The 19,312-nt window shown below is 40.2% G+C and overlaps 1 protein-coding gene across 5 annotated transcripts in view; it reads left to right on the top strand.

Moving 5' to 3' along the window:
* Nucleotides 1-19,312, top strand: part of szt2 (SZT2 subunit of KICSTOR complex) — a 188,766-nt gene that overhangs the window by 120,240 nt on the left and 49,214 nt on the right. For 3 of the 5 annotated variants that reach the window (XM_084355904.1, XM_084355906.1, XM_084355907.1), the window contains 7 exons: nucleotides 4,403-4,450; nucleotides 10,145-10,266; nucleotides 11,574-11,759; nucleotides 14,330-14,585; nucleotides 14,671-14,750; nucleotides 18,336-18,461; nucleotides 18,913-19,115. In XM_084355904.1, the coding sequence (XP_084212030.1) occupies nucleotides 4,403-4,450; nucleotides 10,145-10,266; nucleotides 11,574-11,759; nucleotides 14,330-14,585; nucleotides 14,671-14,750; nucleotides 18,336-18,461; nucleotides 18,913-19,115 (1,021 nt within the window). Of the gene's footprint in view, nucleotides 1-4,333; nucleotides 4,451-10,144; nucleotides 10,267-11,573; nucleotides 11,760-14,329; nucleotides 14,586-14,670; nucleotides 14,751-18,335; nucleotides 18,462-18,912; nucleotides 19,116-19,312 lie in introns of all 5 variants that reach the window. The other 2 variants (XM_084355903.1, XM_084355905.1) reach the window with 2 other exon arrangements.

The following is a 19,312-nucleotide window of genomic DNA, read 5'->3' on the forward strand; positions in this document are numbered from 1 at the left end:
GTGCGGTGGATTGTGAGCAGTAGTTGCCCAAGTTGTCGCGCCGATCACTTTGGCTGTCACAGGTACAGTGTCTCTAGGCTCATAGGTAGAGCGAACAGGCTAGATGGCGGAGCAGCAGCAGCCAGCCGGACTGTTTGCTCTGCCTAACGAACCCAGAGGCACTCCGGCAGATGCAGACCAGCAGGAGGCCAAAGACATATTTGTAATAGCTGCGGGGACACAACCGCAGTCACAGTGTGACCGAACAGTTTTATAGGCGGTGTAGAGCTGGTCTGCATTAAGGTGGGATCCATGATAAGATGAGAAGTATTTCACGTGATCACCAGGCTCACATGGTGTTGATGCAACCAATCTACACACCTGTTAAATCAGAATCAGAATCAGAAATACTTTATTGATCCCCGAGGGGAAATTGCTTAGGTTACAGCTGCTCCCATTTAAAGTTCAGAATATGCAGAAAAGATACGATAAGCTGTTTCTGTCTCACTCGTAGCATCTAGCCAGGATGTTGTAAATTCGGGAAACAAAACAACCTCTCCTTAAACGAATGGCACAACACAGGAGGGCTAACTCCTCAGGTCAAGACTCTGCTGTCCACTTACATCTGAAGGAGACAAATTATTCCTTTGAGGACAACAATGTAAACATCTTGGCCAGAGAAGACAGATGGTTTGAAAGAGGAGTAAAAGAATCCATCTATGTCAAACTGGAATGACCGCCTTTAAACAGAGGAGGTGGCCTACGACATTACTTATCACCCACCTACAATGCAGTACTGAGTTCTCTCCCCTGACAGCTTAACAACTATTCACACCTGGGCTCATCTAGCCCTAGCAACCCACATGAAGGCCGGTTGGATCAACGACCCACAAGTGGCCCTAACGACTCTGAAACTCAGAGCTCACACGTGTCCTTAATGACTCTGACACACCCACAACTGAAGAAGCCTCTTGGATGAGAGGTGAAACATCTTCAAGAAACTGAAACAAGTCCAGTTGCCTACGATACAGCACTTAGAATTACCATGACCTCAATGACTGAGAACCTTCATCAACATATCAAACTATTTTCTTTTTGCAATCAATGACGTGTCTATCGCCAAAACATATTGGTATTGTTTTATCGCCCAGGCCTAATAGGTCTTCTGAAAATGTGACCAAATCTGCTGGGTCAAAAACATACATAATTCTAAAATTTTGTTAAATGTCACTCTGCCATTTTCACCTCAGTCAGGTGCTTTTGATAGCCATCCACAAGCTGATTTTTAACCATTCCTCTTGACAGAATCAGTGAAGTTCAACTAAATTTGTTAGCCTACTGGCACAGACTTCTTCTTGAAGTTCTTGATGAGGTTCAAGTCAGGACTTTGGGAAGGCCATTCCAAAACCTCTATTCTAGTCTGATTTAGCCATTCCTTTACCACTTTTGATGTGTATTTGGGATCATTGTCCTGTTTGGAACACCCAACTGCACCCAAGACCCAATCTTCTGGCTAATGATTTTAGGCTGCTGATCCACTGGCAGCAAAACAGACCCACAGCATAATACTACCATCACCATGCTGGACAGCAGGTCTGGTGTTCTTGTAGTTAAGGCCTCACCTTCTCTCCTCCAAACATATTGCTTGTCATTGTGGCCAAACAACTCAGTTTTAGTTTCATGTGACCACAGAGTTTTCCTCCAGAAGGTTTTTTCTTTGTCCATGTGATCAGCAGCAAACTTCAGTTGAGCTTTAAGGTGCTGCGTCTGGATCAAGAGCTTCTTTCTAACACGGCAGCCGCTCAGCTCATGTTGATGTAAAACACACCTGACTGTGGACACTGACACCTGTCTTCCAGCAGCTTCTGATTCACTGCAGACTTGCTTTTTGGTGGTTTTTGGCTGACTCTTGACCATCCTGACCAGTTTTCTCTCAGCAGCAGGTGATAGTTTGTGTTTTCTTCCTGATGGTGTCAGTGACACAACTGTGCAGTGCACTTTGTACTTACAAACAGTTGTTTGTATAGTTGATCTTGGGACCTGTAACTGCCTTGAAATGGTTCCAAGTGACTTTCCTGACTTGTTCAAATCAATTATGTGCTCTTTGAGATCAATGCTGAGCTCCTTAGAGTCTAATGGGTGATTCAAATAAGCCTTACTAAAATGAGCCCGGAAAACCGGCTGTTATCAATCATAATCACTTAGAAGAAATTAACAGGCCATGCTACAAAGCAAATTTGATGGACACAACTTTCCATAACCACCACAACTGATAGTTCTAGTTGCTCTATGTATATTTTTGACCTAGCTGATTTGGTCACATTTTCAGAAGAACTATAATAAATTCATTATTGAACCACAGTCTACAGTCTACAATACACGTTGTAGAAATCATTGGAAATCAAGACTGACATTATATACCTGTTCTTTGCAAGTGTGTGTACATTTTTGACCACGACTGTAAATATGCCTATCCCTTTTTTTTTAATGCAAGATCCATGCATTATTCTCTGAGATATTATCAAGAATGTGCACCCTATCCTGCAACGTGAAAGCAACATAATGTAACATTTTTACATTTTAAGATAACAGTTTCAAAAACATAGTACAGTGTCTTGTAATAGGGTGAATGGTGTCTCTGTCACAGCCAATCTGGCCTTATCACTTGTTTCTGCACTATTTAACTTCAGTGAGAGGGTAGGATCACAGCGTTACATACATGTTTACTTCAAGATACAAGTTTTCAACATATAACGTTGTTATGATTTAATGACTTATGTTTGTAATTAGCACCTACATTACATCTGACAAATTGTTACCGACCTGGGATTTGTATTTATGGCAGTGGTGTTGCACTCAGAAACTGTGGGGGGCACCAGATCACATAAAATGTCAATTTTTACATAATGTTGCTTAAAAAAAAGTGAGAAAGAATTCCTAGATCTGTCCCTTTATCTGGATCTGTGTCAAAAGTTAATGAGGTCTGTTCTGGACCAAGGCCCATCCTTCATCCCAATTAATTATTATAAACCACTGTGCAGTGTTCTAGCGTCTGATACACTTCCAAACTCATGGATCTGTTACTACAACTGGACTTTCTGTATCATATTCAATCGACTAAAAGAAGTGTCATGTAAAGCAACAGCCAAGAACAGTTTTCTACTGCAGTGCTGTTTTTCTGGTCTCAACCCCTGATAACATACAGTATTTTGAACACTGTGTTGTTGAAATTGGAAACCAAACTTTTAAACATTGTTCAAAAGCAGTCAAAAATCCAAAAGCGAAGTCACATTGAAGCCCTCAAACTTTATTCAGCACAGTGACAGCTCAGTAATTGGATGTTTGTTTTTTACAATGTTTTCTAGGACCAGTAGTTAACTGTTGCCTTCTCTCAAAAATCTTTTTGATTTGTTTTCCTAGTCCAAATGTTATATTTGCCCCAGTCTATCACCTAATCAGAATATTCCGTGGTGATCGGGATATGGGACCTCCGTTTTAAAGGGTAATACCACCAATTTTCCATGTAACAGGTCTCGGGGATTACTACTGCATAAGTGAAAAAGTAATAAAAACCCTTTTGTGGTTGAGGAAGCTGCAAGTAATCAGATAAATTCCCTCCAGCAATGGCACTCAGGGGCTAAGTTGCATGGTGAATGATGTAGGCGGTCTCTGGTGTAGCATTGCACTTCTATAACACTGTTGGACTCATTATGGACAGTTTAAGAAAATGATCAAAAACTGATACAGCAGAAACAGAGATATCACCTTTTTTATTCCATGCATTCTTTTTCCTTTTTAAAACCTGGTGCCTAAATTACCTATAATGCAGCTTCACCAATTAGTGACATCAGTGAAGGGAATTTTTCTGATTACCTGCAGCTTCCTCTGGAGTCATAAAAGGCTTTTTACTACTTTCACATATGCAGTAGTACTCCCCACACTTTAATGTGGACAATTAGTGGAGTTACCCTTCAAGTCATAGCTAAGAAGGGAATGGAAATAGTGACTTTTAAATTTAAAGGGAATATTCTCATAGTAATGAAAATAAAAGAATAAAAGAAGAACATTTTACAGTGTAATTATAGTAATAGCGTACTGTAGTGGAAACTGAGATCGAAGACAGAAGATCACAGAATGTGTAAAGACTTAACTTAAACTTATATCGGCGGCATGTTGCTAACCCCTGTTTTATCCGTCTGTCTAGTATAGAGCAAGAAACAGGTCCAAGCATGACTGTTCTGTGTCAAGTTTTCAACATGCTCTCCTTGCTGTGTTCTGATTCTGTGTTTCTCTGTCCATGCTAGCAGCTGTCTAACATAATTGTGTTATTTTTGCTAATGTCTGCTTACATCAGTTTGTGTCGAGCTATATGTTTCACTGTCCATGCCGCCTTGCTGTTTGTACCATCTCTGTTTGCCTACAGAGGACAGTTCAGATGAGGAAAACACCCCAGTGCTAAATAGGTTCACACGTAAGTTCGCCATTCAGATTAACACATTGATGCTTATTGAATGTTTTTTTTTTTTTTTTTTTTTAAATATAGAAATATAGTCTTAATATACATTTTTGATTTTTAAGAAGTCCCCATGATTCGTTCACCACAGGGACAGATTGCGTTACCCAGTATGGGGACACGAAGGCCCCCTCCTGGAGCCAGATCTGGGAGGGTAGCTTGCTGGCAAGTGTGGTGGCCGGGCCTGAGCCCATGGGGCTGGTCTCAGCCCGAAGAAGCTACATGGGGCCGCCCCTCTGTGAGCTCACCACTCGCAGAGATGCATTGTGTGCCAGGCAGTGGGCGGGGAGCTGAGCATCCTCTATGCAACTGCAAGGTGCTGGTGGGAAGGCACAGTCTATTGTTTGTGCTTACACACCAAACAGCAGTTTGGAGTAACTTCTTGGAGTCTTTGTGTGGTGTCCTGGAAGGGGTTCCACCTGGGGGGACTCTGTAGTTCTTCTGGGGAACTTCAACGCTCACATAGCCAATGTTGGGGAAACCTGGAGGAGGGTGATTAGGTGGAACCAGTGACATATACACGTAGAATCTGCATTGACTGCTTAGGCTTGTTGCTGCAATACTTGCGATAAAACGTCAGCACCATTTTCGACAGGGCAAGACTGTCCTGTAAACGGGTTAAAGCAAATAGGGGGCTGGCATTTTGATGAATAAAAAGCACAATATTGTTTACATTTTTAAACTGATTTTAATGAAGCGTTTTTATATTCAAGAGTTTATTATGAAGCTACGTGGAATACAAAACGTTTTGTCTCCATTAACTCAGAATCTCGATAGTTAGACTGTAATCACTGCTAAACGCTCAAGGGAGCGTACTAAGAGTGTGTATTAACATTATAAGCTGACTGAATTGGCCTACTCTCGAGGTGAAAATTAATTTTGGCATATGGGATTATAAAATCCACAACTGTTAAGCATGGATTTGGTTTAATGTTCCAAATAGTTAAATTTACATAACATTTGCAGAAAGTTTACATTATGAAAAGTGCTTTGATTTTAGTTTTCTTTTGCTTCAAGTCATAACAGAGTTCATTCAAAATTCAAGATACTGGAAGCATCTGGAACAACTAATAACAACCCAACATTGAGAAAAATGAAGAAAAAAAAATCAACAAATACAAAACAAAGTGAGATGCTGCCAGTCAGTCTGCTTTCTATATTTTTATAGAGGATACAGACAACTGAACTCAAGGACAGATAATTGTAGATAGAGACAACTATTGATCCCAAGTGGAGTAATTCAAGTGTATGCTTACATGATATATAGTAAATATAGCACTGTTAAAAAATGGTAGAAAAATGATGATAATAGTGTCACAATATATGCATGATTTTTTCATATTTGTATTTATTATTATATATTATGATATACATTATTTATTATGTTACGCTATGGTGTTGTTTTGCTTTATACTTTATCAGCCTACACTTATATTTCAAGCATATTATTTAACTTCCTGGACATGTCATGTACATTAAATTATATTAAATAGGAATGTCTCCACAACAATTAACCAAGGAAAAAAAGTCAAATTGGTGCGTGACAAACATGAGTTTTTAAAATTCCTTATGAAAATGAATTGATGATAACAATAATAGTAATTTAGTTCACGTAAGCCCGATGCTCAAATACACTCCTCTCTTGAGAATCTAGCAGGAATTGTAGCCTAACAATCGAGATTATGAAGAACTGGAGATACACGTAGGTCAATATGGATAGCACAACGGTACAGTGGTTAGCCCCACAGCAAGAAGAACCTGGGTTTGAGACCGGGTGGAGTTTGCATGTCCTCCCCGTTCTCTCCGGGTACTCCGGCTTCCTCCTCCATCCACAGACATGCGAATGTTAAGTTAACCAGTTACTCTCAATTGTCCGTTGGTGAGATTGTGAGCGTGAATGGTTATTCGTCCCTATATGTCAGCCCTGTGATGAACTGGCGTCTTATCCAGGGTGTACCCTGCCATCACCCAATGTCAGCTGGGATTGGCTCCAGCCCCCTGTGACCTTGAAAAGGAAAAGCGGTTTCAGATAATGGATGGTCATATACCCTTGAATATAAAAAAGACTCATTATGAATTGGTTGAGAAATTCAAAGTAATAGTGCTTTTGATCCAGAAAAAAGCAGTTCACCATGTACTTGTATATGTTTCCAGGCGAGTCTTGCCCCAGTCCATTATGGTGGCGATATTGATGTATGATTGTTTGGCAGAGCCAATGAGGTAACTAAGTGAAAATACAATAGGGAGGAACAGCCTGCCTGATCTGAACCAGAGTGGTCTTCTCAGGTGGACTTCTGTGCTAGTCATCGATTCACCATAACAAACTCCACGTTCAAGCATAAATTGGTGGTCTGATGATCCGCTTTGTGGTCGTACCATCAGATCTGCGGCCGTATGTCTGCCACACTCGGGTAAAGAGAGGAACAGGCCTGTCAACTGATCACCACCTGGTGGTGAGCTTGATCATATGGCGGTTAGGCTGCCAGACAGACCTGGTAAACCCAAACGAGTCGTGATGGTGAAATGGGAACGTTTGGCCAAGCCCCCAGCCTGGAACAGTTTTTCGCTCATCCCAGGGGAAGTTGGGGACATGGAATCCGAGTGAGCCATGTTAAAAACCTCCATTGCAGGGGCTGTGGTCAGAAGGTAATTGGTACCTGTCGTGAGGGACCCCAAGAAGGAAGAAGGAGGCCTAATGGGCTTGGTTGGCCTACAAGGTCCTCTGAAGCAGTGGACAAGTAATGGGGCCAGAAGGGGTTGCAGCTAAGGCTGCAAATGAAGCAAAAACCTGGGTGTGGGAGGAGCTCAGGGAGGCTATCGAGAAGGTCTTTCATGGGAGTTTGTTTATTCAGTCTTCATGTTTTTTGTGGACTTTCTGATGACTGTGTCCCCCCGGGAGTACTGTGGGGTGTACTGCAAAGTGAGAGCTGTGTCTGTATATTCGACACAAAGTTAAACACTGTTGGTTGTTGGACTCTGCCAGGGCTGCCCCTTGTCCCCGATACTGATTGTGATATTCATGGTTAGGATCTCAAGGCACAACAGTGGTGGGGAAAGTGGCCGGTTTGGGAACCCCGGAATTGCCTCTCTGCTGTTTGCAGATGACGTGGTTCTACTGGCTTCTTCATTTCGTGACCTCCAGCAAGCCCCAGGGCAGTTTGCAGATGAGGGTCAGCACCCCTAAGTCCAGGGCCACTGTTCCCTGCCAGAAAACAGTTGGGGGGGGGGTGAGCTCCTGCCCCAAGAAAATGAGTTTGAGTATCTTGGGGGTTCTGATAGGAAAGTGGAGCCTGAGATGGACAGGAGGCTTGGTGTAGTGTCAGCAGCACTGTGGGCTGTGCACCAGACCGTCATGGTGAAGAAGGAGCTGAGCCGGAAGGCAAAGCTTTTGATCTACCAGTCCATTCACGCTGGTAGCGACCAAACAGTTAAGATTGCCAATACAAGAGGCCGAAATGAGCATACTCCGTAGGGGGACAGGGCTTAGCCTTAGCGATAGGGATGGATAAGTCATACAACTAAAACTATTTTTTATGGCAGAATGTTGAGGATGAACTGAGGTGTTTAAAGAGAATGCTCAGTTGTCTGGTGGCTCGGCACTTAAGCAAAGTTTACTCTGTTTTCCCATCATCATATTAATGTCATTAATCTTATATGCCACAAACAGGTACATTGCCTCATCGTCATACATCCGGCAAACAGCTGTTTTAAAAAGAAAGAGTATTAAAAACTGTTACTTATTTTCCTACTCACATTCAACACAAACCCATGTGTTAGCCAGATCAAGATCTTTACCACAGGAGGTGGGTATACATCTTGATGGTGGTATGGGTGGTGGTGCCCATACCACTTTTGTCCACAGGGGCCACCAGAATCAACACAAAAGGAAAGTTCCTAGCACCTGCTTTAACAAATAACACAGCTTGAAAGTGTTCAAAAAGGCAGGTAGCCTTCAAACACAAAGGCAGTTCCAATTTCTTCACTTCCTTCCCCAAGGTATAAAACTGAAAAATTGGGTTCTATTTGTAGCGCAAAGCACAATCAAGAAAATGTAGTTAATTTATTTTATCTATAGCTAAGTTATAGACACATTGCACATTAATAACATATCAGTAAATGTGCCAGTTTAGCCATTCTGGCTTATATTCAACTGCAGTCTCTGGGCAGGTATAATGTCAGCTACAAAGCACACATAAAATAAATTCAAAGGGAACAGCAATACCATACATTAAACAGTGCACATATTAAACACTTAAAAAACAAGGACAACAATACATTATACAGAAAACAAAGCACACAGTAGGATATTTAATATTTGAAGATATAAAAGGAGGTTGTGTTATCTTTATGAGGTTGATTAACCTGCTGTCTTCACTCAGCCAAAGATCATTTTTAAGGCAAGAATCTCACCGTCATACAATCATAGTGGACTGTGTTTTTGCAGTCTTACATGGTGAAAAAGATTAGCTGATGGTCTCATGTCAGCTCGAGGAGTCAGAATCTCCCTGTAAAAATGTTATTGATTATTAACCAAGATATGATTCAGAACGTCCAAATTTGGTCCAAACTTCTAAACAAGCATTAAGATGTACACAGTAGATTGGCTATTGCTTACAGTAGGTAGGCTGTAGCTGTTCTATCAGTGTGTCACACATATACATCCAATCCTTAATATTATGTATGATGTACATGTGCGTATATGTACATATATACCAAATGTAGGTATATATTTATTTTATTATGCACACAGACCATCTTTGGAATAAACATGTCCTTCATGTAAAGATTTATCGTCTCTCATTCTCAGGTTGTAGCTGCAATTTGTGAACTGAGAGTTTGACAAAATTGCTATCGTAGTCATAATTTTTGGCATTTATAACTTCCATTACTCACAAAATTAAGTAAGTCAGCCTCTAGAAAATTTGCTTGGATCTCTGCCAGTATACAAACCCAGCAAAGGCTGACCTCAGCGTGCCTGACTGACAAGATAATAATAAAACAAAAGCATATAAATTATAGTAAAGTTTTACTGTCCCAATGCTGTAATAAATAGAACCAAAGCTGCTGGTAAAAAGCTACATTTTTTCACCTTTGGTTCAAAAGAGTTAAAAGTTGAAGCAGACTTTAAATCCCCTTTGACCTCTGCCTGATAATGACATTGACTAATAATATTCTGTTTCCTCCTTGCTAAGCTAATGATATGCAACATGTAGATAGAAAATGGAACCAGAAAAATCTAACATTTATTTGTGGAATGCAAAAAATAAACACTCCATGTCTTTTCTCTCCCCCTGATTTTTTTCTCCTAGAAATACCTGGAATTAGCAGACGAGCATTTCTGTTTCCGATAAAAGTTAAAGCTTAACCCATTTTTTCTAGCCAAACCTTGGAAACCTCTGGAATGCTTGGAATTCTGGGTGTCTCAGTATGTCCTCTGGGCTTTTAAAGACCCACTGAGCAGTTCCCCAGTAAATGTACAAATGAAAATTAACTACATGTAAAAAGTTATGGAGCTGCCCATTCACTGTAATCCTGTAGTTATTTAAAGAATAAATGCACAGAGCCCATGTTTTAGGGCTTTTTGTGGCTTACTGTCTGGCTTTGATTCATATTGCTTTTCCATTTCACTGAGTTTTTCTCTCCTCTGCCCAGCTCATAAGGGCTTCCAGCGCTTTGAGGCTCTGGAGCAGAGCGATTCGTTTAGTCCCAGCCAGGCGGGGGTAGGACTGGCTCCCCGCCAGAGGTTCCTCTTCATCAGTATCCTGGACAAAAAGGTGATTTGGCAACTGCATTGTGAATATCCCTCAGGCCAAGTGGAGAACAAGACAGAGACCTTATAAATTCAAACCACAGATAATTGAAATACATGTATGTGACATGATACTGCTCTGTCGTTTACATGCCTCAACTTTGGCTGCAGGTAGATATAAATATATTTGTACTTATGTAAATGTAATTATTAAAATGAGCTTAACAGTGTCAGCAATGGTAATAAGGCCCTTCTAAGCCCTTATAAGATGCTTATTAACATTGTTATGTGTTAATAAGACTATATAAGTGTTAATAATAGCATCAAAAACACATGCATTGTTAGATTATAAGACATAAATACTAATAAGAAACTTGTACAAGAAGAGAAAGAAAAAAAACTTTTTAGTTTCTAGTAATATACCATACCTAACATACTCTTAGTAATATAATATTACTGAAAGTACTAATAGAATTAGTAATTGTTGATTAGTAAGGGTGCCCAGGCCCATCAGACTAATCAGCGGTACTATCCAATAAAGGCAACAGCCTTTAAACTAAACAAACTGAACTGTTGGTAAGTGTGTAATAAAGGACTTATCAACCTCAATAAGGCATTGTTCTCTAGATTCTCTAGATCTCACATGAAACTAACCACCTCCACAGTCAGATCTATCACAATGCTAGCAGGATCAAGAGTAGCATGTTTTCCAGCCACCAGTATGGCCTGTTAGAGACTGTCTCGTCAACTGAAGGACTCACATGCAGTGGAGATTTAGTTTTAGTAATTTAGTTTCATAGCATTGAAAATTTTCAATTGAAAAATTGACAGATCTTGCTGAAATTTGGGGGAAATTGTTTTTAAAACAAGGTATAAAAAGTTTACAATTGTTGGAATAGTGCAGGTATAAAAAATGACATATGGCTTCACTTAATATTTACCATAAAGGCTTAACAGTTGTATAGCTCTTCTAATGTAACTCTCAGGAAGAAGGCAAATCAACAATTTTTCTTTAAAAGTTGGAACAAGCAGGTCTAACGTACTGTGTATATATAAGTAGAATAATTTGATTAGAATTAAACCCTATATATTTATCGTAAATCTAGTTAGAGATTAAAATTGTGCACAGAAGAAATCGTAATGCTGTTGTAATGTCTTACGGTCATTCTTTAAACGACATATTATCAGGTTTCACAGCACACTTTAAGTGCACATTATTTCAGGGCATAAGCAGGGCATTTGTGCCTCATCTTTGGGTAAAACAAGGATGTTATCATCTTCACTGTGTTTTTGACTTCAACATATATCATATTGTAACTGTCTTTGCTTTAGGTGACTCTATATAGCTATAACTGGTCTGTGGACCTGGGTGCCTCTCTGAACCGCGAGCTGGTCCGCCTTGTCAAGTGGCAGAACGCGAGGGCTCATGTTGTCCACTGCCTGCTCAATCAGAAAATGGGCCTCTTCCATCACTACTGCTTCTCTGATGCACCCATCCATGAAATTGACTCCAAGCAGGTAAAGGCACTGACACATCCAAACCATTCAGAGGCCAATATTAGTTTATTTAGTCCACAGACAGATGAAGTGGTACTCATCTGCTTACTCCTAAATATTGGACATATTTGTAGAAACGGCATCTAAGGATTGAATCTCTGGGTGGGTGATTCCCATGGCAGAAGTTAGGAGCAGGCTTTGATAGTAGATACACTGTCAACTTTTTTGGTGCTCTCATTACTGGAGAACATCATACTGTGTAGCCTATAAACTGATAAAGTTTCTCTTTTGAAACAACAGCTATCAACCATGAACAATTAGAGGATAAAATATGTAACATTTTTGCATTTCAATGTCTAAAGATGACTAGACCTTTGCTATGTATTTTGTTGAGTTTACTATTTACATTATCCCAAATGTTTCCAACAATGTTCAAACCTAAAGAAATCAAGTCTACGCAAGATAATGGTGGGTTTGATTTGGTTGCTTTAACTTCTGACTTGCATGTTGTAAGTTGCTGATAGTCTATGTCCAGAAAAGAAGAGCTTGTTTAAGAATATCTTTCTATCAGAACACAGTGGCAGAAGGGATCAATGAGTTATCAAGTGACATTTTATGAACAGCTACGGGACAAAGCCCAAAGTTTCACTGCATACTCTGTGGCGTTTGATGACAGCACATCAGCCAAAATAAGCCATTTTCATCATGGGTATTAATGACAAATTCGAGGTGACAGAAGATTTGCTGAGTTTGTGAGCTAAAAACTAAATTCAGAGAGGCACAAGGAAAGAGCAGACATGAGCTGTCCAAAGTGTTCAGTCAATGTGCCTTTTTGGAAGAACATATTGTATCTGTGTGAGAAACTTTAATAAATGCAAGTACAGGTCCAGGCTTACTGATGCCCATCTTGAAGCTGTACCTCAACTGTGTTTCAACTGTGACCTCCATCAGGGCAGTTGGTTTAACAATAAACTCTCCAAACTGATATCAGTGCACTGAAACAATCAACTTTACTGGTAATTGAATCTTTAGACATTACCAAAGCTTCTTTTTCTGCAATATGTTATATATATATATATATATATATATATATATATATATATAAATAACTTTTCATATTGGTGCATATTGGAAAATATATACGCTGCTACGGATATATGTGATAGGCCAACATTGGCCCATAGTATCGGCCTACTGATATATCTTATATCAAATTTCAACCACTACCCCTTGTAACTCTGTTGTGAGGACCAAAGGGACACTCAAAAATAAGGGGTAGGGGTTGAAATTAGAAATAGGATTGAGTCTTATGAAATAAAATGGTAAGATCAATAACCCTGTTATTAAGAAAGCTGTGACTGAGCCCCAAAGTCTTACTAAGAGCTGCTATGGCCTACTTCCAGTACAACAGCCCACATATGATAGTGAATGTAGGAAACTTATTAAAATAAAGCATGTTAAATTTTGTTTGGTAATGTGTGTCTGTCAAACCACAATATCAACTGATATGACAAGGACCAAGTTTTAGGTCAATGGCAACTCGTGCACTAGCTATTTTGGTTCATGTATGTGCAGCAGCACAAAGCGCAGAACAGTTGGGTGATGAAATGCTGCTTACTCCAAACTTCATATTACCACAGAAAACCTTTTGCAAGCCAGTTTTTCAGCACAGAAATAACATGCAAAATGCAGAGAAAGACATGAAGGATGTGGGGGTAGATAGCTTAATAAGATCCCAGCAGCTTCCTTTTCCATAGCTTTGTTCCTACATTGTTGTGTAGAACAGGCTGTAGTAGAGATATGAGTGCAGCATTTTACAGCAAAGAAGCACACCAAATGCCCTTTTAGCCTCCCCCTACAGCCAATTACAAAACAAACCCAAAGAATAGAAAGATCCAAACTTTTCCTCTCCCTTCAATGGCCCCACTCTTCATTGCTGCATTGCTAATGAGTCCGGACAGAAGGCAGAGTCAGAGCAGCAGAAAATTTGCCTGAGCAGATCTTCATCTGTCATGGTTCCGATGAGAAGCAGAGGGTGTACCAGTGTACAGTTTGACCCTCTAGCCTGTGGGCATTGTGCAGCCAGCTCTGCCATAGTTGGACATCTGGGCCCTGAGCTGCTCCACTGAACAAACCTGCCCCAAAGTTCCCTCTCAACAGCCACCAGGGTACATGAACAATGCTTGGGACATTCAAGTATCCAATAATAATACCATCAACACTAATATAGAGTGCAGTATACCATATACAATGTGATCAGAAAAATGTAACCCTCTGTCATACTTGTATTGGTCATTGCCAGTGGTCATGACAGTGAGTCAGGGTGGGATCATTTGAGCTCATCTTCTTTTTATAATACAAATATTCCTCAAAAACCACTTGGGTAAGCCTTTCACTCTAACAGGCAGCTTTATTTTTTTAAAGGTACCCATCCTCTTTGCTCTTCGTGATACATGTGCTCTAGACATGGGCCTATTTAGTTTGCCTTTGTGGTCTTTTTTTTTTTTAGCATTTATTGTGAAACCATTCAGTTGTTGTCCTTATCTGTTTCCCTGATCCTTTCTTACTTACTTTCCATCTGTCTTTTCCAGGATCCCAACCCATTCCTCAGCCCTTCCATGGAGCCTGATGCGTTACTGCGGAGCACAGTTCCTCCCTTGCCCAGTAAAGAGCAGGGCAGGTTGGTTACCACTGGTCGGAGTCTCGCACCGCTTCACTTCCCCTCTGAACTACTTCCCTTTGACGAGGCTCTGAGGGATGTCTGCACCATCAGACCCTTGATGGAGGGGGATGTGGTGGCCCGACATGGCGGCCAGCTCTTGGATATCAAAGCTGCTGAACGACGAGGTTAATACTCCTGCTACTAATAATGATAGTAATAATATAATTATTTTCAAACAAGTTGTAATGGCTGTGTATTTTATGCTGACAGAACTGGAGAAACAGATGAAGATAGAAAACCTGTTTGTGACTTGGCAGCAGAGGTCAGCACAGTCCAACATGCCCATTTCAGTAAGTACCCCAAGTAATGGTTGAGTACAGTGTTATAGTAGTTGAAGGACATGGTCACACTGCAGGGAAAAGTAGACAAAATATGTTATTGTTTTGGTGTGAAAAGTAATGCACATCAATTCCAATTACTGTGCCAAGTTAGTATAATAGGAGGTCAACATTATAAAGTTTGTTAAAGATATAATATATATTATTATTATCCCAAATGTTTCCAACAATGTTCAAACCAGAGGAATCGACAAGTTTAGTCAAGATAATGGTGCGTTTCATTTGGTCACCAAGGGTGTGTGTCTGTGTGAATTCCGCTCTTACTTAACTAAGCACTCAACCGGAAACTTCAATTCTCTCTCTTCTTTTTCCCCTCTCCTCTTTGTAATGTTACGTTCATGAAGCAAAGTACATTTACCCTCCCATTTTGTGTGTTTAAGGTTTAGTGAGGATTTAATCAGATAGTAAAAAAGGAAATAAGTCCTCATCCCTGGTTATGTTCAGACTTCTGCTTTTAAAGAGGTTGATTTGAAAGCTAAACACTTAAATGTATTTTGTGCGTCAAGCCTGGTTCAATCCTCTGTATTTACTATACATGACAGCACTATATGTGATTATAAAGTGCAGGGTCAATAACAATTTTGTGCTCATGCAAGAGCATCAAAGGTATTGAAACCTGGTGTGGTATTAAGGGCGGACTTTTTCGTCATACACTCGTCATGCAAATGCCTGTGGTGATTTTTCAAGAGCCGGTTTAAATTGGTTGTGTTTCCGCTGGATGTTGCAACTTTAGCGCGACAGGTTTTGCACAATACCAGTTTCTGGTGCACGTCTGCAGCCTCAAACCCGATGTGCTGTTTTTCTTGGGGATTAAATCCCTTAACTCCGCTTCTGGTCCAGCTGAAGCCATTTCAGAACACGTTAAGGAGCAGGTTAATACTGATTGGTTAGCGTGACCTGTCCACGAGTAGCATGCCGCTTCTGATTGGTGAGCTTGGCAGGATGGTTGGGAGATGGCATGTATGTGTAAAATAGTTGACACAACAGATCCTGGGTCAGTCAGGAGTGCTGCAAAACCGCAGCTTTGGCGATCACATGATCGCGTTGTCTGAAATCGCAATTTCAATCAGAAAACGATAAATCGTTCAGCCCTAGTTGTATTGTACCTTTGCTCATGGGGTTTTGTTCAGAAAGGTGACAAGTTAAAAAATGGCATTAGATGTTTGATACATTAAGGAACATAATGTTAACCATCTAATGACAAATTGGATCTGGCCAGTAAATCAGAATAGAGTATTACATTCCTTCACTGTGAGAGTAACATAATATCAAATATAGCTAATTGGACTTGACAGAACTTGGAGAATGGTGCCTTTCACTACCTTATGGCTTTGAGGAGCTGCAATTACGTTTCAATCCTCTGGGAAATCATTTAGTATTGCCTTGTTTCAAAGTGGGGAATATTGGAGCTAATTAAAAAGCTTTCTATCCAACATCTCAAGAGAGTTACACAGTGGAATTCAATATACAAATGTGACCTAAGTCCAATGCAGCCCAAAGCCATTACCACTGACATTTGGTTTGAGGCAGGTTCTCATGCCACTGAATGATCTAAATTAACTGTTAGATGTGATTACACTTCATGAGAGCTACAATAAGAAGCCCTGACCTCCCAGGGGCCCTAAGCAAAATTCTGATAAGTGGACATCCTACCTGAACCTGTGACCATGTGTATACAAATATTCCCGGCAGCTACAAAGCCTTCCCAACTCAGTTTGGTCTGTCAATTAATATTTCTCTGCTTCTTCTGCCTACATACTCTTAGTTGATAAAGAGGGTCAAACCATAAGTTAAAACTGTTAAAGTGTGGACAGATGAAGCCACATCAGCCCTACAGAACTGTTTTGGAGCACAATTTCCCCAGATCATAAGACTCCTCAATTCGTCATCAAGACTCAGTTGTCTTAAAAAGATGTAGCAGGACTCAAAATTACTCAAACTTTATTTATTTTTGTTAACCCATGATTATAAAATTACATTAAATATATCTTGTACCTTTTACAATCATCCCTCCTTTAAATCTGTATGCCCCATCTGATGCATTAAAAATAACTAGACCCATACAGAAGATAATGAGGTATTAACAAGCAATATTTATTAAATAGAATATTTTAATATATATTTATTTTAATAGAAAATAATAAAATGTAAAAGTGAGCTGTGGCTCTACTTTCTGGTAATTAGTCTAGTCCTCACAATAATATACAGAGCTTTGGCTACATAATGTAGACATAAGCCTATAGGCTATGGCTGCAGCTTTGTGTCTCAAAATAGTCGAATAAAACCTTTACAGCTGGGGATTTTCAGCATCAGCATGGCCACAAGGGTTAGGGTTATGGTGGACTCTGGGAGAAATTGTGAAAGCCTGTCACATATTTAGTAAAGTAGAGTAATTTACTGACGAATTCCAGAGTTGTAACCAGTGGTGGAATATATCTAACCACATTTACATCAAGCACTGTACTTAAGTACAAATTTGAAGAACTTGTACTTTAATTGATTAATTAATTTTTTCCCATTTTATCCAACATTATAACCTACTTGTTGTCTACTGCATCTCAGAGGCAAATACTGTATTGTTTATTCCACTCCATTAGGCACCCTTCAATTTTTCATCCTTGCTGCAAAAGTAGCACACAAATGAATGCAGCAAAAATATCAATCCAAAAACATGACATATAACAGTAAATTGCAGACAGAGACATGTTACTATACTGTTGTTTTTAACATATTGCTTTTAGTACATAGGCCTACTTTAACTGAAGTGAATGATGTGAATATCTTTTTCCGCTCCTGTCTAAACCTTGACTGAGAGACTACATAATCATTTTCTTCTTTAAATACTTTGTGCGCCAAAGAGGAGTGTCCTCACGTGAGAGAGTCAGAGTTTGCTGCTGGAAAGTTAGAGTTTCATTTTATATACTGTGACGGGGTTATCTTTTTGAGCTGCAGTTTATAAACACTGCTGCCCATTGGCGTTTATCAAAAGCAACAAATAGTTGTATTCACTCTCACTTCAGGCACAAAGTCACAGAACACGAGAGAGAGCAAGCCACACACTGAAAAGAGATACACTGCCCAGCCCAGCTAACGTTAGCAAGACTGACAGACTACAGAGAGATGCACTGGCACTGCAAGCTAGCACACATTAACTTAAATATTACTGTTCATTTCTGGTATCACACTTGGAAAAGGGGAAATACATGAGTTTACCTGACTGCTGTTCCCTCAGTTCACTCTCATGTTGTTGTTTTTTTCCTCTTCTTGTATGCAGAAGGATAGTTATGTTTCATACTCGCATCTCTCAGTTGGTAAACATTGACACCTGCTTTGACACGAGGGAGAGACGGGGCACTTGCTAACCTTTCGGGCACCTGCGCAACTTCCCTGTGTATAGGCTGACCGGCCCTGTGGAGCCCCGTAGACTTTATTCCTGAATGCAAAATTGTTATAGTCTTGTGTATCACAGTCAACCCTCTTCTCCCAGTTTTCCACCTCCAATGTCACTGTTTTATACAACCATGGATGTGTCAACAGGGGACAGATTTGGAGACCCTGAAGCAGTCGTCCAGGCTAGTCCACTACTGTGCCACCCCTCTTCTCTTCGACCCCATCTTCCGCAAACAGATTCAAGAGGAACAGGTCGTCCTTCCTCCAGTGAAGGTATGTTTGCTGTCTGACTCCAAGGAAAGTTAGAGGAAGAGGAGGTAGGAAATTGATATTGCTGGTGCGGTCAGGTATTTGGCTTAATATCAAACTAGTTTACATCAGCCAAAGCCTAGCTGCTGGGTAAAAAAGTAATTCTAATAAATTCGTCCATTTTCTGCTGCTTATCTGCATCCATGTTGTGGGGCTCCAAATTGTCAGCTCCAAATTCAACATGACAACATCCACATCATACCAACAAACTGACTCCTTCACTTGGGACAGCTGCTAACTATCCTAGTGTCCACTTGAGCTAGACTGCAATGTATTTTCATTCAAATGACCTATTGTATCCCAGTTGCTTTTAGTCATTGTTTAAAGTATATTCTGTTTGCATTATATATGCACTGGTACAAGTGATGCTAGCTGTTCTGTAAATGTTTGACATTATTATATATATGTGCACCAGAAACGGCATCGCTCCAGCGACTCCACAGCATCAGGCCGGGACCGAAGCTACAGCACTGACTCAGCTGACATGCTGCCCAGCAGACTGAAGGAAGAACCCTGGCTGCTTGAGATTTCCAGCACCTTCCTCCAGCAGTACGTTCAGTATCTGCAAAGCATGGGTTTCATTCTGGTCCAGGTCCGGCCCCAGTCTCCAGCTCGTAGGTCTGTATCTGCAAGAATGGTTTAATTTTTACCTTTAGTTGTTGTTGTTTACTAATGACCATTGCTTTTTCTCTCAGTGGGCTTTTTCTGTCTGGAATGTGTTTTCATGATTTTTTTAGGCTTTCTCCTTGATCAAATTAGGCTCCAATGCATTTGGAACTATCTTACAATATGTTTTAAAGCACATCACATCCTGC

This window comes from Pagrus pagrus, assembly GCF_965226575.1.
Source record: "Pagrus pagrus genome assembly, chromosome: 6".
NCBI lineage: Eukaryota > Metazoa > Chordata > Actinopteri > Spariformes > Sparidae > Pagrus > Pagrus pagrus.